This window comes from Chlamydotis macqueenii, chromosome 2 (assembly GCF_036417535.1).
Source record: "Chlamydotis macqueenii isolate bChlMac1 chromosome 2, bChlMac1.mat, whole genome shotgun sequence".
NCBI lineage: Eukaryota > Metazoa > Chordata > Aves > Otidiformes > Otididae > Chlamydotis > Chlamydotis macqueenii.
Window position 1 is genome coordinate 59,780,836 of NC_141557.1, and position 24,712 is coordinate 59,805,547.

General features: G+C 37.4%; 1 protein-coding gene across 1 annotated transcript in view; it reads left to right on the forward strand.

The window, feature by feature from the left end:
* Window positions 1-24,712, forward strand: part of CUL1 (cullin 1) — a 63,887-nt gene that overhangs the window by 26,185 nt on the left and 12,990 nt on the right. The window contains exons 3-13 of the mRNA XM_086743062.1: window positions 2,061-2,235; window positions 3,427-3,594; window positions 4,713-4,763; window positions 5,810-5,900; window positions 6,559-6,722; window positions 10,139-10,301; window positions 13,982-14,112; window positions 16,625-16,732; window positions 16,840-16,946; window positions 23,716-23,764; window positions 24,298-24,429. Coding sequence (XP_086599188.1) covers window positions 2,061-2,235; window positions 3,427-3,594; window positions 4,713-4,763; window positions 5,810-5,900; window positions 6,559-6,722; window positions 10,139-10,301; window positions 13,982-14,112; window positions 16,625-16,732; window positions 16,840-16,946; window positions 23,716-23,764; window positions 24,298-24,429 — 1,339 coding nt within the window. The remainder of the gene's footprint in view (window positions 1-2,060; window positions 2,236-3,426; window positions 3,595-4,712; window positions 4,764-5,809; window positions 5,901-6,558; window positions 6,723-10,138; window positions 10,302-13,981; window positions 14,113-16,624; window positions 16,733-16,839; window positions 16,947-23,715; window positions 23,765-24,297; window positions 24,430-24,712) is intronic.

The following is a 24,712-nucleotide window of genomic DNA, read 5'->3' on the forward strand; positions in this document are numbered from 1 at the left end:
TCACAAAAACTGCAAGAATTACCCAGCATCTGAGCATCCTTGTGTTTTTAGGTTTGCTCAAAGCTACTGAAGATAGGAGAGTTAGGGCAAGAAGGATGCAAGACTGCCAAGTGGGTATTTCAGAATCAGCCCTAAATTCCTTGTATTGTGACGGAGAGACTTTCCATACACAATTCAGAGGGCCTTATATTAAATATTTTAAAGTCAATCTGTGAGGTAAGCTCTGCTTTTCTTGTTTGTGAAAAGAAGGAAAGTTGTGTATCTAGAGAAGAGTTGTTATACTGTGTGGCTTTTCCCACTTGAACAGGGAATTCTGAAATCAAAGCATGGGTGATAAAAGTAGCAGCAGTGCCAGGAAAGTTGAAGAAACAAATAGCTAGGAGCTGGAACAAATAATTAATGTCCACGAAATAAGTGACTGGTAGAGGCTGATAAAAGTTCAGTTGCTAGGCACAAATGAAGATTTTATATTATTGATTGATATCATGGGAGATCTTGTTATTTGGCACCTGGATGAGGTAACAGGTGTGTACTGTGTGTTTTCAAAAAGAGTTAATCTTAGATAAAAAGCATTACTCTTTTGAACAGGATGCAGTGACTTTCTGAATAAGTACATGCGGAGAGACCACGAGCAGACTTTCTTTGAGTATGACTCAAAGACTATGAGCCTTGTTGCTGGTGGAATGCAGGATACTGTCTGTGAAGCTTTTTTTTAAAGAAATTGCAAGGGAGTTAACTGGGTGTTTTAAGAGTTTTTTTTCTGCTTGAGCTTTCCTGTTTAAATACGAGAAGCAAGTCTGTTCATAATGACTGTAATGTGTCATGCATTTGGGGCTTATAATTCCCTTGGTATTTAATTGTGCTGATGTCTTCCATTATATTGTGCTGGTCTTTCTGAAGGGAAAGATAAAACGCAAATCTCAGCACCGTATTAATTTCCTAATATGTAGCATGCTATGGAGGAAGCCTATCTGGTGGTTAAAACTTGGCCCACTAGTTAAAGCGGAAGTTAGACCCAAACTAGACCTTCCGGATTGTTTAATACGTTGTTCTCTAAAAAGGGATGTGACTCAAAAGCTTGCCCTCAAACTGTCAGCAGAAGTGTGATGCTCAGTAGCTTTGTTCCTGTTGGCAAACTGTTTGCCAAGTGAGTCATTGGAGTAATTTTTGTTGTCAGCTCTGAGTCCCTATCAAGTTGAATTTGATTGCTACCAAGCTAGTTTATTTTCCTTGTTTGTGCAGGTTCTTTCAGGATGCTTTCTTATTTGAAAGGCAATGTGACTTCCACTTATTACTTTGCAAGTATTATGAATATTTGAATGTGTTTGATGAGAAAACAGAATGTTTTCTTGAAATGTTATGTTAACAGATACAGTAAGTCTTCCAGGCTGTATTAGTATGAGAAGAAAAATTATTGCTAGCACATACTTAAATGCTGGGATTATACTTGTAGCTTAAGACTGAATTTCAATGAATCTTATCATATAGTTCTCTTATGATGTGCATTTGAGTGTCTATGTCTCACCCTTACTGCTTTCTAGGTTTGTCCCCTGTCTGCTAGTGTTAAATGGCCAAATCTTTTATAAAGGATTATTTGAAAGAATGTAAAGGTATTATCCTTCGTGTTTTCAGCTACTGAATGTTGCTTGAGGCTAGTGTTAAAATCTTTCCTGTTCAAATGAAAGCTTATGTATTTGTAGGTCAATATAATACATGAAATAAATTCCATTTAACCTTGAAAATAAACTTATTGGCAAATTCCTTGGCTTTATTTTCTTGGTAGTCTTGTTAAGTTAGCATTAGGTAAATTTAATATTGGTGTTAGTATTTGCAGTGCACTCGGCAATCTGACACATTCCTGCTGCAGATAATTCTGCTGAAAATTACTTCATTTTCTTATCTTTGGTTTGATTTTGTGTGAGCTAATGCATCATGTAATGTATTATGGTTAAGTCATTTATGGTGATATAAAAATAGCTTATTGAAATTAACATACTGTTTTTCATTGTATTTTTAATGTCTCATACTGGCACATACTTATTCCTTAACTTTTCTGTCAGTCATGTTTATAACTACTGTACTAGTGTACACCAGTCTAATCAAGCACGGGGAGCTGGAGTACCTCCTTCTAAATCGAAAAAAGGCCAGACACCTGGAGGTGCTCAGTTTGTTGGCTTGGAATTGTACAAACGGCTAAAAGAATTTCTGAAGAACTACTTGACAAATCTCCTTAAGGTAAGATGGGATATTAGATCAGTCTGTGGTAGCGATATGGGCTGTGTTAAAAAAGCTTTTATCAACAAACCTAGAGTGTATGTAGCCACTGAAAGTAGACTGAATGATCTTAAAATTTGCTTTTGTCTCCGTTAGCCATTAGAAAGTTTTATAGGCTTTACCTGGGGCATAGATCAGTTCCTAGTGTATCTGTGAGCTGCTTTTCCTCTTTGAGCCAAAGCGATGTTTCTGTGTTTTATAGAAGTAACCTTATATGCCGCCTTAAGCTGTCCTGTATTTTGAACAAGAATAGCTAGACTTTCTAACCAATTAACCAGCATATTAGTAGTGCTGACAAAAGCAGTTGCCTGTAACATTGAAAATGCCTGATGGTAGCCATTAATTTAATTTAATAAATAAACTACTAAGAGAGCAGGAAGTTGGGCTCCTTCATAGGATGATGGTTCCTAGTTACTCTTGGAAAGGAAACATGCTTTTAACTTTTGGGATTTCAGTTTTGAGCTATAATAAAATAATTCTTGTTATCCTATCAAGTCTACTGTGTAATTAATTTATGAAGCTGTACAAAGGTGTGTGAGGTCTTATCCAGAATGCAGTCCTGGTTTTATTCCCTTACGTGTTCAAGCTGTACTGGTCCAATTTGGAAAGGTGCTTGAACTTCCATGTGTTGCAAGTTTATCTTCTTTTCTTCTGTAACAAGAACAAACATGATGCATACCCATTTCCAAGAATACAGGGTTGCATTTACTACCTGACAGGGTCCTCTAGACCCCGTCCACACTCACGTGTTTCAGCTCCGCAAGTAACAGCAGTGGAAGTGAGTGGTGTATTTTATGGAGATTGTCATTTTGAATGCATTACCATTGCACTAGCATGTTTTTACCTAGTGCACTCATCAGTGTCACTATCTGTTTCTAATGTGGTGCCCCTCTTGCTCTCTCCCACAGGAAGGACAGGAGTGTCTTCTGGAGCTTTCTCTATGCTGTTAATTTTTTTTTACCGGTGGTCTAATTTCTAAATGTCATACTGGCCTTGTGCTTTATTTATGTAGAAGTAAATGTATTAGCACTATGTTTCCTGTAAATACATTGTGTAGTGCAGATTTATTACACACTCAGTTTGTACACCCTTATATATCTTGGTTCTACCTTAAAATTACCCAACAGTACTAGCACATTTTTGTTATTTCAGGATGGTGAAGATTTGATGGATGAGAGTGTGCTGAAATTCTACACTCAACAGTGGGAAGATTATAGGTTTTCAAGCAAAGTACTGAATGGGATATGCGCCTACCTCAATCGACATTGGGTTCGTCGTGAGTGTGATGAAGGTCGTAAAGGAATATATGAAATTTACTCAGTAAGTAGCTTTTTGAAGTGAGTGATTTATCCATGCCATCTGTCATGTTTGTATTATCATCCTACAGATCACTCCATGAAACTTGTATGAAGTTCATAGAAGTTTTGAAGAAGTGGGCAAAGTGGAAATTTCCCCCCTTTCCATACTCCCACCCCAGTATAATTTTAAAAATTCCATGGGTCTGAACCTGTGAGATGTTCAGTCTGCCTTGTACGTACTGGGACTACCAGTATTAGACTGTCAAGGATTGTCTGTTTCTGAGTATTTGCTGCTTATACTATTATCTCTGTGCATCAGTGTGGCCTTGTTTGTCCACTTAGAAGTCAGTCAAGTATTTCAAATACAGAATGGAGAAGTAAATTGCTGCTTTTTTTTTTCTGTTAACTTCAATACATCTCTACAAATTTTCTAGCATCCAAGCTGCTAAGATTCAGTCAACATTTGGTTTGTGATGCAAGTTATTTTGGTGCAGTTCTGAAAGATTGATATATGATCTTGATAATTATTTTTTTAATATAAAGTAATATAAACAAGGGAATAACATAGCAGAAGTTCTGTATCTCAGATAACTAAAAGTACTTTTCTTTTTCTCTCTCTCTTTTTTTTTTTTTTTTTTTTTTTTTTTTTTTTTTTTTAAGGATAACAATTCATAGAATCATAGAATCTTAAGGTTGTCCTTGCTGGTGAAGCATTAGGAAAGTGATAAGCTATTTTACTGCTTCACTAAAATAGCTTTGCATAAGGTAGAAAGCCAGTTCGTATTCTTACTTCCCTTCTTATTAATTTCACTAGCCTAATGCTAAGGGACTGTATCAGCCTGCAAATCACCAACAAAAAATGCTGTATGTTGTTAAAGTAACTTAGAGGGTTTGTTAGTTTTCAGAGTTGGCAGTGGATCACTGTCTGCAAAGAGGACATCTTCGGTAGAGTTAGCAATAAAACAAATAGTAATTTTATTGTGAAACAGTCTTGTTGCGTGAGAAATATATGTGCCAAAATATAATTGCTAAATAGTTCTGATAGTTAGCATACTATATCAGCTTTCCTTAAGGAGTTATCCTGCATGTGTGTGTGTATTTTCTTTATTCCATCTCTCATGTGCCTTCCTTTGCTTCTAGCTTGCCTTGGTGACCTGGAGAGACTGCTTATTCAGGCCATTAAATAAGCAGGTATATATATATATAAAAAAAATAGTGTTGTTTTATCAGGATAATTTCATATATTGTTAGTAACTGTTCCAAGGAGGACTGAGGAGCGGGGAGGCATGGACCCAGAAAAGAAGCCTTCTGCTTCTCCTTTGTGACATTAAAAAGATAAATATTTGGGGGGAATAGGCCTCTGTGTGTGTGGCTGAACCTTGATACCAAGACTGTTCTGTTACCTCTTTGCTGAGAGGACTCTTAGCTTTTTTCCTTAAAAAAAAAAAAAAGCCAAGGGCCCTACTCTTAAATTAAGTAATAACTTCAGCTGTTTCCAAGCCAGGCAGGAGTACAGGCTGATGTTTATGTCTTAAGGTTGGAGAGTCAAGATGAGGTGAGAACAGGTAGTAACAGGCCTGAGATTTTGGTATCTTCTAATGTTATTGTGAATCTTTAAATTTACACTGATGCCTGGGAGATTCAGGTTAATCAAATATTAATTAGTAAATCAGCACAATATAAGACAAAATATTTTGTTGTGGTGGAATGTCTTGTTTCTGTATGTTAATTTCACTCTTATTTATCAGTACTTCATGATGAAAAGACTTTATTACATTATGAAAATATTAGCTAAATTTCCGTTTAGAGGAACAGTAGCTGTAACACATTATTTATCAGCACAAGCTGATAGCTTTCTTTGTGTAAAGTACAGGTGGTTAGTTCAGCTCTTCCTGCAAAGTTTTCTTGTATTTCAGGTATAAACCAAACAGAAGTTTGGTTTAGAAGGTGCTTTTTAAAATTAAAAAAAAAATAAATAAAGGAAAAAATAAGACTAAGCACTTTTATACCCTTTTACAGCTCGCAACTAATCAGACTGTAATTACATTGTAGAACTTAAAGGTGTAGCATACTCTGTGATGTCTGTAGGTATTTTATTCGTTCAGGTGTCCTTAAATTTTGTTATCAAGGGGCTTGTCTTGTCTTGAATATAGGAATATACTCCTGATTAAATACTGTGCTTGACCTACCAGCTGCTTTCTTTGTGCTTGACTTACTTTGAATCCCTGTTTTCTAAGGTAACAAATGCTGTGTTGAAATTGATTGAAAAGGAAAGAAATGGTGAAACTATCAATACAAGGCTGATCAGTGGAGTTGTACAATCTTATGGTAAATGAGATTTCTTCAAGGTTTTATTTCTCTCCTAAATATATATTCCCTATCAGTGCCCAGAGGTATCATCCTACCTCTTTGGATGTACAGAAAAGATTCTACGGTAAAATAAACACAATTATATATTGTTTAACTTCTTATTTGTAGAGACACTTGGCACAATTTCAGTTGATTACACCGTATTTGTAAAGCTTGAAATAACAACTGATAGACAAGAGTGTTCATTGTCTATGAATCGGTCATTTTAGAAGCTAAATCTGGAAAGAGGGAAGTATAGTATTTTGCAAAATGGAGTGGGTTTGTTTCTTTCCATTTGCATGAAACTGAAAATTTTGCTATGCAGATTAATGACAAGTTTCATTAATAAAAAATGTATATGCACACAATCTGGAACTTGAAGAGGAATAAATGGAAAGGGAATTTGAACTAACTTTTGAGCTATGAAGTTTTCCAAATAATTTAATCCATTTAGTAACATATCAAAAAGTGCCATTTACATGAGTAATGTCTTGTGCTGCTTATTTTTAAAATGCAAAATAAATGTATTGATACTACTTTTTAAAACTTCCATGTTAGAAGGAGGGTACCTCTTTATTTGCAAGAGATCACTTCATAAAAGACAACTTTGTCATTAATTACTTTTTTTTTTTTGTAGTGGAGCTGGGGCTGAATGAAGATGATGCATTTGCAAAAGGACCTACACTAACTGTCTATAAAGAATCCTTTGAATCTCAGTTTCTTGCTGATACAGAGAGATTTTATACACGAGAAAGTACTGAATTCTTGCAACAGAACCCAGTCACAGAGTACATGAAGAAGGTAAGTTATTAAATAAGCTATGGGATTGTTTTCTGGATACAGATGGTTTTTATGGGTAAAGTAATATAAATTATTGGCTTTTATTACCAGTTTCTTAAAATGCTGATCATTTTATGGAAACAATTAACTCTTTTTCACTGTGGTGACTTGATTGTGTTTACTTGGTCTGAAGTTTGTCTCCTTAGTGTATTTCAGTAAGTACTATGAAAGTTTGAAAGTTTCTTAATAAGCAAGATAGAAGAGAATGTTAAAATAAATTCCTATTTTGTTAGACTTCAACACACAAAAATACTCATTCTGCTTTAGACCTACAGGTTAACTGTTCCTATACAGGGAACTATATGTTGGCACATTTACTGAATTTCCTTCCTGAGCAAGCTGGCCAAGGAAGTAGATCATTAATTAGCTTTAAGTCTCTCAGAATATTTTAATGTAATGAACTCTACACAATACGTCTGATCAACAGACACCAGATTTAAATACTTAAATAGTCTGTAGCTTGGGGGATTCCAGACAGGGCAAGCTGGATAGACATTAACTATTTCTAGGCTGATTATTGAGTCAGTCTTACTGAATATGAAATAGATAGGTCATCTTCTATCTTGGACAAGTGCTGCTTTATGTAATTTTCTCAGCATGTTTCCTCACTTTCTGAATTGCTGCTTGATTTTTCCACTTCAGTTTAGTTTAAAAAAAGAGCTTTTTGAGTATGTAATATGCAGATGCACATCCCTCCCTGCATTATCTTTGTGTTTCTTTTGTGTAACTCTTTTTGCCACAGAACGCATCCTGTCTGATTCTTGGCATTAAAGTCAATGGTTTAGCAAAAAAAAAAAAAAAGAGAGGAGGGCGAGGGGGAAGTGCCCAGTAGTTCCCAGACCTACCTGTATTTACTTTTCTGTTGTTGTTGAATTAATGTTTTTTGCCACTTCATCCTGCAGAAGGCAGGGAAAAACTTCAGCAAGAAAGTGTATAGCCTTAAGTCTCTGCTCAAATTCACATACTAGAGATGTATACAAGCTGTTTGCACTGTTTTGGCATCTTCTCACAGATAGTGTGCATACATTGAAATCAAACTGAACAAGAAACTATTTTTATTACTCATTTCCTGGGATTTAACTGATGAAACTGAAAAAGATGTGTGTTAGACTTATGGTAAATATGACCAGAGCTTGCAAAATGACAAAGTGAGGGATGTGATGTAATGGAAAGGTGAAACTTATTAATTGGATCTTTTTAGCTGCTTCACTCGAACAAATTGTCTGATTTTTCTAGTCTGCATGTTCTGCTAGAGAGATCAAGAGAGGTTGTGCAGGTTTTCAGAACTGTTAATTTAAAATTCAGATAGGTTTGTCCTTCAGTTTTATCTTACTTCATTATGCATAAGAAATTCTTAACACTCTTTACTTAAGCATGACAAGGCAGTTTTGTAAACTTCTTAATTCTTTTTTTTCGTTTGTGTATTGTAATCTTGCATGCCACTGAAATACCTGGAACAGATTAGTACTCCATGTGATTATTACTCAACTATTGCTAGAATTAGGATTCTTTTCTATTATGAAACACCTTAATTGAGACTGATGTGAAAAGCTGCAAGTTGTCCAGCAGTCACATTGCAAAATAAAAAGAAACCGGTTGGAGTACCTTAGTGCACGCCAGCATAACATCAGTGTTACCATGATGTAATAGAATTCTGGTTGTTTCTTGTAGAATACTCAATGAAATCTTAATTAGAATTTAGATATGTGTCTGTAGTTAAACAGGCAGACTTACTGAGTTTAGAAGGATTGTGAATTTTTCTTCTCAGGCCAGAACTCATGAGTAAAGCTGGCATGGCCTGATGGGAAAAAGGTCAGTATTTCTTAAGACTGTCCCTTGAAATAAAGTCTCAAACTGAACTTTAGATCTTTGTAGTTAAAACAGCCAAATATACTGTGTGTGAACTAATTATTTTTCCCTTGTTTCTGAAAAGAAAATGAAATTATAAGAACACAAAACATGAGGGAGTATAAGCAAATTTGAAGTTAGTGTGAATGCTTATTTTTATGAAGGAGTTCAAAGTGAGAGTTGACTGTTAACTTTAAAAGTGAAAGTGTAAGGATATTTTAAGAAGCAGCATTATAAGTGGCAGAATTACCTGAACTACAGAAATGCAGAATTGGTTAAACATTAAGTAGTCCTACTAGTCCAGTTGGATTCCAGTTAGATTAGAATCCTACTAGATTCCAGTTTCTAGTGTTCATCAGAAAGATTTGCCGCTATTTCCTTTCATTAAGGAGATCAATTGTTATTAGCTGCTGGCAAGAAACTGGAAAATACTCTGAAGCATTGAGCTTATGTCCCTTCCCAAACTTGATTTTTATTTACCATATTTTGACCTGTACTGGTTTAACTCTAGGCGGCAGTAATCCAGGACCATTTCACAAAAGCCAAGTGCAAAATTATTACAGAAATGAGTGAAGCTAACAGTGGCAGAGATTATCTAAAGCTGTCTGTATGATGCAGTGTGCTCGCAGTGAAACTGTTCATTTTTTGTTGTTGTTGTTGTCCATAATATGATCTTTTATACTTAGTCAATATTCTAAAATACTAGAAGGAAAATGCATGACTTCTATTTCCTTCTCTTGGTGATGTTATTAATTTAAATAATTTAGACTGATGAGGGGACATATGCACCTTTGATAATGTGCTGCAATTACTGATGGCATGTAATACATATCTTTAACACTTCTGTGAACAAAATACAGGTAATTGTTTTATAAACAACTTCAATTTTACATTTTAATGTAAGTGCTGTTCATCAATCACATTTAGAATTTTAATTTGCTGGCAAGATATGCATATGTAGCATTTCATGTGCCAAATTAAATACTAGTATAATTTCAACGATTGTAGATTATTGGGAAGCTTTTCTGTGTAAAAATGTAGATGAGAACACTCAAATTTGTCATGGGCATACTGTTAAATTGTAGGTTTCTGCCTCTTAGTTTTGTGGAGGCATGAAATATAATCATGTTTGTCTTAAACAAAACTACTTCTGTAGCTGGAAAGCTTACTGGTGCTAAAACTGCCAGCATCTCCTGTCAGTAGCTTTCTCTTTTCCTGACAGACAATTTCCATCTGTAAACTTCTTATTCAGAAGCAACAGGAAAACAATCTTGCTGTGATTCTCCCATCATTTAAACAGTATATAGTATTATTATCAACATAAACATTGATTCAGTATGTATGGAGTGTGTGGGGGGGGGTGGGGATCACATTATGATTCCCAGAAAAATAAATGATTAAGTAGGTTTGATTTTTTTTTTTTCTTCTTAGTTTTCTAGGTGAGTTTACTGAATAGTCATCTATTTTCTGCTGTTGGATTTCTGTTCTGCCTTCCACACAGGTTTTATGTTTATCTCTCTGTTCTGTAGGCTGAAGCTCGCCTTCTTGAGGAACAACGTAGAGTTCAGGTATATCTCCATGAGAGCACACAAGATGAGTTGGCTCGAAAATGTGAGCAAGTACTTATTGAAAAGCACCTGGAGATATTTCATACAGAATTCCAGAATTTGTTGGATGCTGACAAAAATGAAGGTAAGGAGATTCAAGCAATGGTTTTAGGTGTAGAGTTCCTCCTTCATGATTTGTAAATAATGTAAATTCTGGTGATGTAATTTGTTCAGGAATTAGGTTAAGAGAGAAGGCAGACACTAAACTGACTGACAAGCAGCTTTTCATTAAATTAGGATGGCTGAGGATATTGCTTCAAGAAACCTATTCCAATCCCAAATATTAAGGCAAAACAGCACTAATTTTGATTTCTCTTAACATGGCTGAAAGTGCTTCAAGAGCACTTGAACCATCCTTCCAGCATGAGCTGAAGCTTGCGTGAGAGAGATGCAAGACAAAAAACAGACCAGTAGTCTTACCAGCTGTTTCACTTTAATCAGTAGATCTTCCTGAGTAAGCAGTGAGAACTCTAAAATCCAAGTTGTCTAGAAGTATATATAGCAAGTGTTAAAAGAGGAGTAGAAGCAAATAAGGAGCTTCTAAAATATAGTACATAAAATAGATAAAACTGTGTATAGAGCACAAGGAAAGGGTGGAAATTATTAATTGGTGAGGTAGTTTTAGCTGTGAAAAGGAGTCTTAAGTGCCACTAATTGGATCAAGTTTATAGCTTCATAGAGAACACATAGAATAAAAACTTCTTCAGTGGTTCCTCTAGAATAAGTAAAGATTGTCTAAGAATTTAGTTATCTTTAAGAAGCTATCGATTGTGTTGGTTTTTTAGTTTCTTCAGGAGTTAATGCTTAACATAAAATAAGAGTCAAAACTAGGGCCAAATAATTCCTGTACATAGTGTAGATGATAAGGATTGGGTTTCTCATTTTTCCAGTTGGGGAATTCATTAAGTCTATATAGGAAGTCAAGGTAAGACTCTGTAGCTGAAAGACTGCTTTTAAGAGAGTGAAAGAATTTAAGAAATATTGTGATTAATCTGTTGTCAATGATATTGCTTGTTTGAGAGTTGTGAACTGAATGACTCTTTAAACATCAACCTTAAAAGAACAACTATAAATAATTACTGTAATCCTCATGTTGATAACTAAGAGATGCTTCAAAACAGAAAAGTGCAATTCAGCATGATTAGTATGTTAGAACTGACCTGTTTCAAATATGAAGATTTTTATCCTGTACTAGTATTTGAGTCAGTTGTTGTTTATATTTGTAAGTAAACAAAATTACTCTGTAACTGGAAGATATTTTTATACAGATAGGTGCTGACTAGTAAAATGACTTTATCTTCTGATAATAGAAATAGTAATAGCACAAACAATAATTTTTTTTCTGTACTCAGGAGGCCTTCCCAGGCTTTTTTTTTTTTTTTCCCACTTTATCAAGCTCATGGGTTATGTGAGCCTTTAGTATAGTGATGCAATTCGATAAGTTTGTCCAGGTAAAAAAGGAACAGTACCACCTTGTGTCTTGGCCACCATCTTGTTATATGACTTTGGTTTAATTTGCATTTGGGTTATTTCTGAGCTTAATTAGGTATTTTTAAATGCCTGATTTTTTTTTTTTCCTTCTTTTTCAAAATATTTTTTTCTCTTACTGGGCTTCACTTATTAAAGTGAAAGTAAATTAAGGTTTACCTTTTAAAGTTTCATGAAGTCTCAAGATTAGAAACGTTTGTTTCTAATCTTTGTTATTAGAAACATTATATTCTTCAATAATTCATTCTTTACTCACTAGAATCAGTTCACTGTGAAATTTGAATATGCTAAAATAGCTTATTGTAGACTATCCTAAACTTATAATAAAATCTTCCTCCCAATTGAAATCTTTACTGCTTTGCTCTTGAAGGAACACTGGTTTTGAGGTCCTCCCATGTGAAGTATATTAAGCGGATCATATTACAGGACACTCTTATTGGTGTTCTGTAACTTTTTAATTGCATTGTGCAACTAGTTATAAAGGTTGTGGGGCACATTTGTCATCTGTTACCTATTTACATCAGTATGATACCTATAGGAAATAATTACGTTTATTGGAAGCAGGCTGTAATGATTTAGATGGAATTACTGTGTAAATCTTGAGGCTTTGTAGCATCTTTTCTATATTTCACCAAATACAGATGTCCTGATAGAACAACCTGTGAACCATTGTTTGTAGGTAGGTCTAGCAGCAGCTTGTTAGATGTATGGCATTATTTTTGTATCCTTTTTCTAAAATTCTGTAAGTAAAAGAACAGCATTCTTACGTGGTTATAAAAGTTTACCATCAGTTTGCAAATGTGATTTTCAGAGAGAAAAAACATTTGCTTTTCAAATCCAAAAGTTTAAGCTTGCTGAAATTCTAAGGAATGGAAAGTGTTATACAGAAATGGATCTGAATGGAGTTGTCATCACTTCTAGTATTAAATACATCAAGTTCTGTGTGTTGTATTTCAGATTTAGGTAGCGATACAGCTGCTTGATTGCTCTGTTTTATTTAATCTAATAATCCTCAGGTGGTAATAGATGGCTCGTAAGCCCTTCAGAGAAGTCCTTACACTTTAGAAGTGCTAGATGCAGCTGACAACCTTAAGATGGATTCAGCAAGGTGAAATATCCTCATTAGTTTACAGTGACTAATTTAGTTGTTTACTTTTTCTACTTGAGTGCCTGTTCAGTGAGGGCAAAATTACAAGAGGTAACTAGTGAGTTTTTATACCCGGTTTATGGCCATATTAAAGTTGGCTTTTTTTTTTCTTTTTCTTTTTAAAAAAATGAGAGTTCTGCACTCACTACAAAAGATCTACCCTATTGAAAATTAATACTAAAACCAAAACCCTCTTCAGTCTTAGACTTTCCGAAATTACTAGTTGATTTCGGAAAGCCTTGGCTGAAAACTGGTGAAATTTTAATATGAGGCTTTAACATAAGTGAAATGATGTCCAATTTATTTTTACCTTTGTTAGCTTTCTTCCATGGTAATCCTTTTCAGAACCTTTTCTTGCCTTGAGGTACAATTAGTTCTACTGGTGATCAGTTACTTAAACTTATTTTTTGAGAGATGGCTTTATTGACAGTGCTTTACTGCAGGAAATCTGTTTTATAATGTTTCAGTTTATCTGCTAAGGTCATATCAATACATAGCATTTTGTGTTAAGTTTCCAACCGTTGCCACTGATGCTGCCCCAAGTAGAATTGCTAATGTACAGAAGGCAGCATTAGATCTCTGACAACTGTCCTGTTCAGAATAAGATTTAAAGGATAATGATCAGCTGGAGAATGTTATACTCTTAAGCACGGCTGGCAGTAACAGTAATGACAGTCCTAATTCATGGTAACATTTCAAAACGTCATCTCAATAAGAGAGTTTTAACTCCATTTTTAAATCATTGCACCTGTTTAAATTACTGAAAACTAGAAATCAGAAGTATATATATCTCTCTCTATAATTGAAGTTGTTTTTTTCTTCTTGAGATTTATGTAGCAGTATGAAGGTAAACCAGATCTTAATATTGATATTAACAGGTTATTTTATCTTTAACTGGTCTTAGCTTTCCAGGTTAATGCAAAGATTTGCTGTACTGTACAATTTTTTTTGCTGTTGTTTTTTCTGGTTCTTTACAAGAGCAATTGCACTTATGTTTTTGATTATGATGAATATTTAGCTCCTACTGGCAACTTGTAAATGAGAAATTGGAGTCATTGCTAGTACAAATGGGAGAAGTTTTTTTGGGTTTTTTTGGTGTGTGTTTTGGTTTTTTTTTTTCTTTTTTACAGACTTGGGACGCATGTATAACCTTGTATCTCGAATCCAGGATGGCCTTGGAGAGCTGAAAAAACTTCTGGAAACCCACATTCATAATCAGGGTCTAGCTGCAATTGAGAAATGTGGAGAAGCTGCTCTAAATGCAAGTATCCCATCAAAATAAGTCTGTATGTGGTTGCTGTGAGTTTTACATTAGAGGAGGGTGAATGCTTCCTGATACAATTTCCAGTTTGCTTATCTTCTCCCTCTCACTGATTTAATTTGTGAGGACTAGGCTGTTGTCAAATGCTGATAGTAGGCTTAAAGCCTACTACTGTTTTTTTTTAATTTGAGTTTTTTTCCTTCTGAGTTTTTGCTCTCTGTCAGGTTGACATGCTGCTTGAAAACCTGGCTGTGCAAATACAACAGCCTACACTTAGAAAAAAAAAACCTGAAAGTCCACTGTTTCAAGAAGCATTATCTCCAGTGAACTGTATTTTGTTTCATCATCTTGCAGACTTCTGACTTGCATTGGGACTGTGTGGAGGAAGTTTCTGTGGGTTTTAGTTTTTTGGTGAATGGTTATATTCTATTTGGAAAAGCATGAGAAATCTAAGAGGAAGAGGCAACTGGAATGGTTGAAGAGGGCACAGTATAAGGAGCAGGTTGGGTCGTCTGTAACACTGTGGTCTTTTAGCTGTATAATTGGCTTGCTTAATTTTATCCCATAATTGTAATTTCAGACTTCATTTTGTATTGATTAGAGTTGAATCTCAGCAACATGAAGTTGTTTAACCCTTCGCTAACTTGTTGGTTTTATCCAAGATGACATTTTCTAGCACAAAAGAAATAGAATGAAACATTGCAGAAAGCAGAATTAGGATAGAATGTAGATTTATAATATATCTAAATTGGGGTTTAACTTTGATTTTTGATAGAGTTCATTTTAAGCAGTTGTTATTGGCCTCAGATATTCTTGAAACAGCAGTGTATTGTAATCATTAAAGCAGTAATCTGTAATGACTGCATGGAGACCAGTAAAAACTTTAGTTTTTGGCATGGATTAAAATGTTTTACATGTTGTTCACTTCTACAGTTTTAAGTGTGTAGCTTTTTAGCAGTGTTGATCTTTTATGAATTATGAGGTAAGTTCAGGAATCTTCAGCTTCATTTGTAAACACCTTAAATTTTTAAATCAAATGTGCTCCATGGTTGACATATTCCCCCTAGTGGTCATCACTTTTGAATTTCTTTGGCCTTGAAGATTTTCACAGGAAAACTAAAGCTCTTTCTCCAGGAATTAGTTAATCTTTGAGAGAGAGGAAGCCTGATATTTGTATGTCTTAGTTCTTTTTACTCCAGCCATTTACAAAGCTCTTCCTTATCCCAATACTTCTTGTTTCTTCAACTTTTTCTTTTGTACCTTTTCTTTTTCCGCATATTTGTTCATTTTTATAACAGTGTCTCTGGCTGTCTCCCTTGGGAACCATCTTGCCTCTTCTTCCAATATCCTTCACTCCACTGTATCATTGCCTTGTTAGCCTTCTGTTACAGTTAGGTAGGATTGATTCTGTCTAACTTCATTTACCTGTACTATGTCTTAAACAGATAGTCAACTTGGTAAATGCTTCTCAGTTTCTCTGTAGTCGGTGGAGAGAAAGTGTCATACTAGCTTGATTCATCTGACCTACTGTAGATTTTTACTGCAGAATGAGTTGTGCTCTACACTCCATTAACTACATTAGTGAGACTCCTCTTCAGTCAGCAGATTAGTGCTCTTAGTGCCTTTGGTTATGTTTTTTTGGAGTGCTTGTAATCAGCACTTTCTGAATGTCATTAAGTCCTCTTGAATTTCTTGTCTGGGAGGTTCTCAGTAATCTCAATGCTTTGTCAAGCATGGCATTAGATTAGTGGTGCACATAGTCTATATCTGTTTTCAGTGGCAACAGGAAATGTTTTTCAGCATCCTTATGCCCATCTTTTGCCATTTGTTGCCAGTATCCAGAATTCTAATTGTAAGAATGTTCCAAGAGTACCTCCATGCCCTGTCCTTTTACTTTTTATTTATGAACCTGTTGTCTCTGAGTTTCTATAATCCATTCTTGAATCTGCTTATACCATCTACTTCCAACAACTTCCTGTGGCAGCAAGTTCCAGAAGTCCACTACCTTATATATAAAGATATTCTTTATCTATCTTAAACTATCACTTCCATCAAGTGCCCCATACTTAGAAAATGTGGCTTTTAGTGATCCTTCATCTTTTCAGTCATCCTCCTGATTTTGTAAACCTTAGTCATATGCCCTTTCAAACTTCTGATCCCCGAATTGAAGACTTCTAGTCTTTTTAGTCTGTTGTATAGTAGCAGCCCTGCCTGCTTGGTGTCCTAGTTGCCGTTCACTGTTCCTACTCTGACTCCACTCCATCTTTATTGAGATGCAGAGATCAGTAATTGCACATAGCACTCGGTCTGTGAGTGCCATAAGCTTGATACTTATTGGCATTTGCCTAACACTGGGTCTTGAGCTTTTAAGAACTGTCAGCAATGACTGGGGTCTCTGTACTAAGTTGTACCTATTGGGTATATACCTGTTACATTCTTACTACAGATATCTAATTCAAGTGTTTGAAAACCTTGATACACCTTTGCAAAAGACAATCTCTCTTTATTGCAGGATCCAAAAATGTATGTACAGACAGTATTGGATGTCCATAAGAAATACAATGCTTTAGTCATGTCTGCATTCAACAATGATGCTGGGTTTGTGGCTGCCCTAGATAAAGTAAGTATATGTAGTGGCATACAGTGAACATTTTTTTTTCTTTTTTTTTTTTCTTCACTATTCAGTGTTTTGTTTCAAAAAATTTCACTGTCTTTTGTGGTTTATAGGCTTGTGGTCGATTTATAAATAATAATGCAGTGACAAAAATGGCTCAATCATCCAGTAAATCCCCAGAGCTACTGGCACGATACTGTGACTCTTTGCTAAAGAAAAGGTACGTCTTCAAAGACAAGTTATTATTTCAGGTTGGCTTGTGTTTTAAAAGGTTTTAGCATGTGAAGTTTTATATTGTGTCTTCAGAAACAGAACTTAGTGCTTCAAGAAAAATTAATTATACCAAATTCTGAATACAAAAACTTCAATAGGGCTGTTCCTAAAGGTTATGTGTTTACTTTTCTTTTTTTAAAGACGGGGGGAATAATAAAAGATCCAAGACCTTTCTTTCTTTGTAGGAAACTAAGGTTTGGGTTTTTTAATAAAACATAAGGGGTTTCTTAGGGTTTTGGATTTCCTGCCCCCCACCCTAATTTTGAGTTGTGTTATATGTTGTAAAGAATAGACACATTCCCTTTTTTCCAGTAAAATTTGCTTTCCTCCTGTTGTTTTCTCTATATGTTCCATCTGGGCAGAAATTGAGGACAAAAACTGCTTTTTAATCTCTCATGGTTCATAATTTAATTAAGATATTTGGCTTCAAGTGATTCAGCAGCTCATACATTGCATTGGTAGCAGTTCAGTTCATACTGGATTGGTGTCAGTTTTGTCACTGGTGACTTTTCTAGCTGTTCTGAGGGAGGAAAAAAAAGCACCACCAAACAGCCTAGAAGAACTTTTGCTCACTTTTCCCTTCCCCATCCCCTCGTTCCTTCAGTAAAGGATTTATTTTCTCCTTTATAAATACCAGCATTCTGTAGGGTAGATTTGGGTTATGCCTGATGGACAAGTGTGATATGGAGGAAGACAATATGATGCCACCTGAGCTCTCACCCAGTCAAGACCCAGCTTTGTGAGCTGTTTTCTTTTCGCTGTAGTATCTAAGATAAGAAATGAAGATAACATTTGCTGACACGGAAGTCACGGACACTGCTGACGACCAATATGATCAAGCAAATGCCAATTTATTGTTGATACATCCCGGTTAATATGGCCCTTCTAATTCTGTATCATCCGCAAGCTCTCTACTAATTGGCTAACTATATCATGCACACGCTCCTAGCTAAAATATGATTCGTTAAATCTCTTCGTTCACGCGCACGGCTCTCTCCACCTGCACCCTGCTTCACGTTCAGCCCCCAGTCACATATGCCAGCTGTTTTCCTTCTTCTCAAGGTTGCTTCGTTTACTTTCTCACAGGAAGCTTCATTACTTTCTCACAGGCGGCCTCATTACTTTCTCACAAGCGGCTTCAGCGATGTCCTTGAGGCCTACTGCTCACAAACATAACAATTCCATTCGGTCTGGATTGTTCACTAAGTGCCCCTGGTACTCCAGGTATCCAACAAATCCCCCTTTTTGTTTTGAACAATCCAGGCCCAACTTTCATCATACGTTCCATAGCTTTCACAAAGCATTTTAAAATACACCCCAAAATCATCAGTGTCAACAGCAAACCCATCAATAATACCAACCCACGTACTATCAAATCTTTTAGCCAGCCTGTGACCCCCAAGGATTTCAACCAGTCTGTTAACCTGCTTTCCACTTGTATCGCATGCATGTTGCGTCGTAACTCTGCCAACTGATAGCGTATCGACTTAGCGTGATCAGAAACATTCATGCAACACGTATCTTCAAAATCTTCACATCCATGTCCCTGCGCTAATAACAAAAAAAAATCAATGGCTGCTAGATTCTGCAAAAATATCATGACGCATACTATCCATGTCTTCTAATAATCCTGATAACATGCTAGAGGTTAAATTCATTTGCTTTTGGGCCCAACAAGCTAATTTATTTAAGTTAGCTAAAGTTCTTGCAGTTGCTGCCCAAGGAACAAATAAAGATAATGCTATCCGCTCAGCTGTACCCAGCAGGGTTAAATTGCTGTCACAATGGGGAGTCAATACTTTTAGCGATCTTCTTGCTCGAGTATGATTCCATAATGTTCTCATAGATGGAGCAAACACTATCAATTTTCCAAAATAACATGGTCCTCCTATGGCCCTTTTTGGTACTCCTGACCTTATTTTACTACAATATCAACTAGGTTCATGTAGGTCTCTACTGAATCTCCCTCTCTTTTTTTTTTTTTTTTTTTTTTTTAATGAACCAGATTGTCTTTATTGAGCTGTTAATCATTTTTTGCAAGCATGGTATGTTAATGATTATGCCTAGTATCACAATTCCGATTTTAACCAAGGGCAGCAACCACCCAGTTATGCCACACACAAGCTTAGTTAATAAAATTACTGATTACATGTTATGCATATTCATGATTACGAAGCAAAGCTAAGTTTCATTACCTTCTAGTAATTTTCTACTATAACACTCTTCTACTATTATAGATATAACAACTCCAGTAACTTTCTTATCTATAAGAGCAATTACTAGTTTTCTGCAGGCCTCTGTTGAAACAAGCCATAAATTCTGCTAACAGTGTTTTGTATGTTAAAGCTTCCCTTCTCATTCCATGGCTTTCTTCCTGTGAGCATGATTTGCGTTCCTCTCCCAAGGTCGGTGTGCTTTCACTGATACCGTACTGGCTCAGTGAAATGCCCACATCTCCCCCTTCTTTGTTTATGAGAAGAGGCTTGTTCCAACGCTTTATCTATTAAAGTCTGCACGCATTTTAAGACACAGAATATAGATCAAAATACATACATAAAAGGAATGAATAAGCGTCCTATAGCTATTAGTAATAAGCTGATATCAATTCACCAAAAGATTTCTGAATATATCAAAACCATCATTTTGTTGCTGTTTTTGTACTCCTTTTTGCAAGTTTTGAATACTTTTGTGAATAGATTCTGAATGATCAGACAGATTCATGCAGCAAAGCCCATCAAAATCCTGACAATTATGATTTTGTGCTAATAATAAAAAAATCTATTACTGATCTGTTCCGTCACTAACCCAACTACGCCAAAGACACCGCTGAGCAAGAGGATGATTATCAGCCGGGTCAGAGCAGAGAAGGGAGGCAGGCGCAGCACCTTCAGGGCCTCCCCTGTTGTAAATAAAGTGTGCTCTGGGTCCGTCCTCTCTCCTCCGCTCAGAGCCACCTCTGTTTTTACCCTCAGCAGATTCAGTGGACGAGTACTGACCAGGTGTTGCTGCATGCGTGGCCAGCGCATACACCAAGGCCTGTCAAATACGTCCTCTGCAGGCTAACAGCGGTTCTGTTTTGTAAAGTAGCGTTGTGTATAGAATCTGCATCAGTTAACAGCATTGATAGGGCCACTGCAGTTGTATTTATTTGCTTAGCAAGGCAACAGCCCAATTTATTTAGCGTAGTTAATGCCTAGGCACTTGCCACACCAGGTGTAAAGACTGAAGCAGCAATAATTTTACTTAGTTTCCAAAACCCTGTATTATCTTGGCAACCAGATTCAATGCTATGTATGCTTTGTTTAGGTCTTTTATGCTGTCTGGATTTTGATATGTGCTCGCATGATTACGTCATGCTGTGTCGTTGCAATGTATAGATCTTAAAGCATTTACAATCATTACCCCTTTAGAAACATTAGCTCTTGAATAGTTAAAAAATAGGCAGAAGTCCATCTTTACTGATCCCGAGAAGTTCCATCTTTTGTAGTTTTAGTACTCAGCACTCGTGGCTGCTGCTGTTTCACAGAGAGTTGCCGTCCTACCGGTACCTGGCAGGTCAACCAAACATGTTCTGAAAGGCTTACCCGCAGATGATACAGACAGGGATCCACTTGTTTACTGCTCCTGTAAAGACATAAGCGTATCCCTTCCCCCATGTTATAAGAGGGAACGGTCCTTCCACTTATACAAAGCTCGACTCAGACAGGAGTATCTGTTAACCATGTCAGGGGCGGGGGGGGTGGGAGCGCCTGGCGGCGGCTGTGGCCCCGAACATATAAGAGGAAAGAAAACTAAAATCCGAGATTTAAGACAAGAATAGGGAGGGATCCTTAAAGCCACCGCTACAGGCAAAATAGGCCATCACTAAAACCAAAGTAGGATAATGAAAAAAGGGAACAAGACAACCTCCCTCCACCCCTCCCTCTTCCCAGTCTTAACACCATCTCCACCTCCCTCCCCCGCCCCCTGAGTGGGACGGGGAGGGGAGGCAGGAAGAGGGAATGGGGGTTACAGTCAGTTAATCACACTCCGCTTTATTGATATCAACGGTTTAACTGCTGCACCTACAGCAGCAGCCATGACTGTAGCCTTTTCTTGTTCTAACATTCGCTCGGCAGCTTCCAGCAGTTGCCCTGTACTAGATCCTTTTGGCAGCACACTAAGGGCTCTCTTAGTTTTTTCATTAGCATTATTAAAGGCAAGCATATCTAAGAACTTTGCTTTCATGTCATCATCCAGATCAGGGTGAGCCATAATTGCAGTGTGCAACCGATCAATAAATTTCCCATATGGTTCTGTGGGACCTTGGCTTACTGACGTAAAGGCAGGTCCGGACTTTTCATTGTACACCCTAGCAAGCGCTCTATAAGCCAAATCTTGGTCCAGTTGTAATACTTCAGTAGCAAATTGCGCTTGCCAATCAGATCGTGTGTAGGGTCCCGCTCCCATCAGCATTTGAGTTTGCACCCCGAATAACGGATCACCCTGTTGTCGAGGCGTTGCAGGTGCCTTATCACAAGCAGTCTGCCAGTGCTGAAAGAACTGCAGCTGCTGTGACGGTGGCAGAAGCATCTGGACAATCATTCTAATATCATAAGGAGCTAACAGCTGTGACGAAAAAATATGCTGCAACACAGACTGAGTGTATGATTATTTCAGCCCGTACTGAGTAACTGCACTTTTAGCTTCCTTCAGTATTTTCCAGTCTAATGCTTCCCACACCCTTCTCTCAGTATTATCAGTCACAACGGGAAATGCCATGGGAAAAGGCTGTCCTTCTATCATGGCATCTTGAATCACCCCTTTCCACCACGCTATCAGATTCAAATCCCTGGCCCCTCCCGCCGGCGTCCCTTGCAAAGGTGCAAAAAGACTGATCTCACCCGATGCTTCGTTCGGAACGAATAGGTTGGATGCTGGCAGGTCTCGATGTGGCACAGGCGAAGGAGTTGACGAATTTCCCAGCGACGCTTCTAGGCGAGTCTGTAGGGCTTCCAACCTTTTTAGCGTCTCTTGCAGCTGTGCATCCTTCAAGACGGATGAATGTTCACCCCCCTCTTCCTCACACCATGGTGGCAGGGAAGAAGGTGGTAATGGGGGATAAACCGGAGCCGTTGGCGCTGGCGAAAAGGCTCGTGACTCTGAGCCTACACTGGCACAGCGTGGCAGGGTGCCTGGCGGTGGTACATCTGATGGTGGTGAAAAGCTTTTGGCAGTTTTTCCCTCTGGTGCCCACATATCTATAGTTATAGGGGCTGCGGCTGCATTTCCTGGAGTCCTTGCTGGGGCTCGAACCTCACCACCCTCAGCACGAGCCGGGGCGGCGGCAGGGCTTGTTGAACCCGAGAACAGCATGCTAGTAGCAGAGGTGGACCCACCGGCTGGAGTTAAAGCCGCGAAAGCAGACGCGACGACTGAACGTTCGGCTGTCATACTATTCAAGGTTTCATTAACTAGCCTCCACACAGTGGAGAGTTTGCTCGCCTCCTTTGATCCCTTACTTATTTCATCCCACAGCTCTTTTCCTATATTTTCCCATGTTTGGGGCTTCAAAAGCAGCATCAACTGTGGGGATTAATTCCCTTTTCTTTGCCCACTGCAGCAAATCTTCTAGGACGGCTGAGTCATAATTCAGTCCTCTCATAGAGAGCATATGCTGGAGGAGCTTAACCACTGCTGACTCCTCTTTGGTCAGTGTGGACCCCATCTCCTCCCTGACCGCTCGCCTGGCCAAGGAGAGATTCCCTCCGTACTTTTTGTACCTTTTTGCGCTATAGCGACTTCCCGAGTGCCGGGGCAGCACTCGCCTTCGACCGGCTTCCGCCCCCTCTTCTTTTCCTATTTCGGTTCCGTTGGGATGTCCAACACCGGATCTGAGGATCCCGGTTCGGGCGCCACCTGCTGACGCGGAAGTCACGGACACTGCTGACGACCAATATGATCAAGCAAATGCCAATTTGTTGTTGATACATCCCAGTTAATATAGCCCTTCTAATTCTGTATCATGCGCAAGCTCTCTACTAATTGGCTAACTATATCATGCACGCGCTCCTAGCTAAAATATGATTCGTTAAGTCTCTTTGTTCACGCGCACGGCTCTCTCCACCTGCACCCTGCTTCACGTTCAGCCCCCAGTCACATATGCCAGCTGTTTTCCTTCTTCTCAAGGTTGCTTCGTTTACTTTCTCACAGGAAGCTTCATTACTTTCTCACAGGCGGCCTCATTATTTTCTCACAGGTGGCTTCAGTACTTTCTTACAGGCAGCTTCAGTACTTTCTCACAAGCGGCTTCAGCGATGTCCTTGAGGCCTACTGCTCACAAACATAACAATTCCATTCGGTCTGGATTGTTCACTAAGTGCCCCTGATACTCCAGGTATCCAACAAGCATTTAGCAGCAGAAAAAAGGCAGGAAAAGAAACATCCATATTTAGGTCCATAATTCCTGAGAAGTGTCAAGCTATCAGGAAGTCCCCAACAATTCATGGTCCAGGACTTCAACCTATTATTTAAAAACCATGTACTTCAGAGTTGCTTACATGTGGATTAGTGAGGAGAAGCATTCATTTTGTTACACTGTTTCCCCTCTAAAGAGTCTTTGATCCCAAAAGTATTCAATCTATGTTCCTTTATTTCTGAAATTTCCATATACATCCATATGTTGTTTTAATTCAGCAATTTTGGGACTCATTAAAAATGTACTTCTTTAATTGCAGCTCAAAGAATCCAGAAGAAGCAGAACTGGAAGATACGCTCAATCAAGTGGTAAGATGTCTATAAATAAAATTCTCTTCTGTGCAAGCTTTGACAAGTTAGTAATATTTGATTGTCACACAAGTCAGACAAGAGGGAACCTTTTATTTTGTATGTTAGATTTCATTACTTAGTATTTCAACTTTTCAGTAATAGTCTTCGTATCTGTGTGACATGTTGATTGTATTTTTTATTTTAAAAAAAGAATTTTACAGCAGATTTTAAGTGGCTAAATGTAAATTATGCTTTTACTTCATGCGTATATACAGATATAATAAATATAATTTCTACAGTATACTTCTATGTAATTACATATACATACCACATATTTATTCATGTGGAATATATATAGATAATGTGTTTAAAATAGTTTTCACATTTAAAAGAAACACACACGACCGCTTCCCTTGCCTCCCCCCCGCCCCAAAAAACCCAAAACCCTGTGCCCTTAAAAATTTAATTGCAAATGAAGTAGCTACTGTTACAGCTTTTTTAAGACAAACGCTTAAATTTATTTTTCTTACAAATTATCTTGGCTTTTCCAGATGGTTGTCTTCAAGTACATTGAGGATAAAGATGTATTTCAAAAATTCTATGCTAAAATGCTGGCAAAAAGACTGGTGCATCAGAACAGTGCTAGTGATGATGCCGAGGCAAGCATGATCTCTAAACTAAAAGTGAGTATTCCATGACTGTCCCATGATCTATTGTATTGCAGGTCTTCAGGCTGCCTTGGAAAGCATTGATGTATGTCCTTTCATTTCATTATTTTATGTACAATACTAAAATACACAACCTACCTTTTTTTAAAACTCCTACGAGCTTTTAGTGCATGTCTGTCTGATGGAGTTAATTTTTCTTTTCCAAATGAATGACGTGAATATAATTATCCAAGGGAATGACTGCTGAAATGTTGCTTAATTTAATTAACCCTTGTTCATTCGTGGTCAGGCAACATGT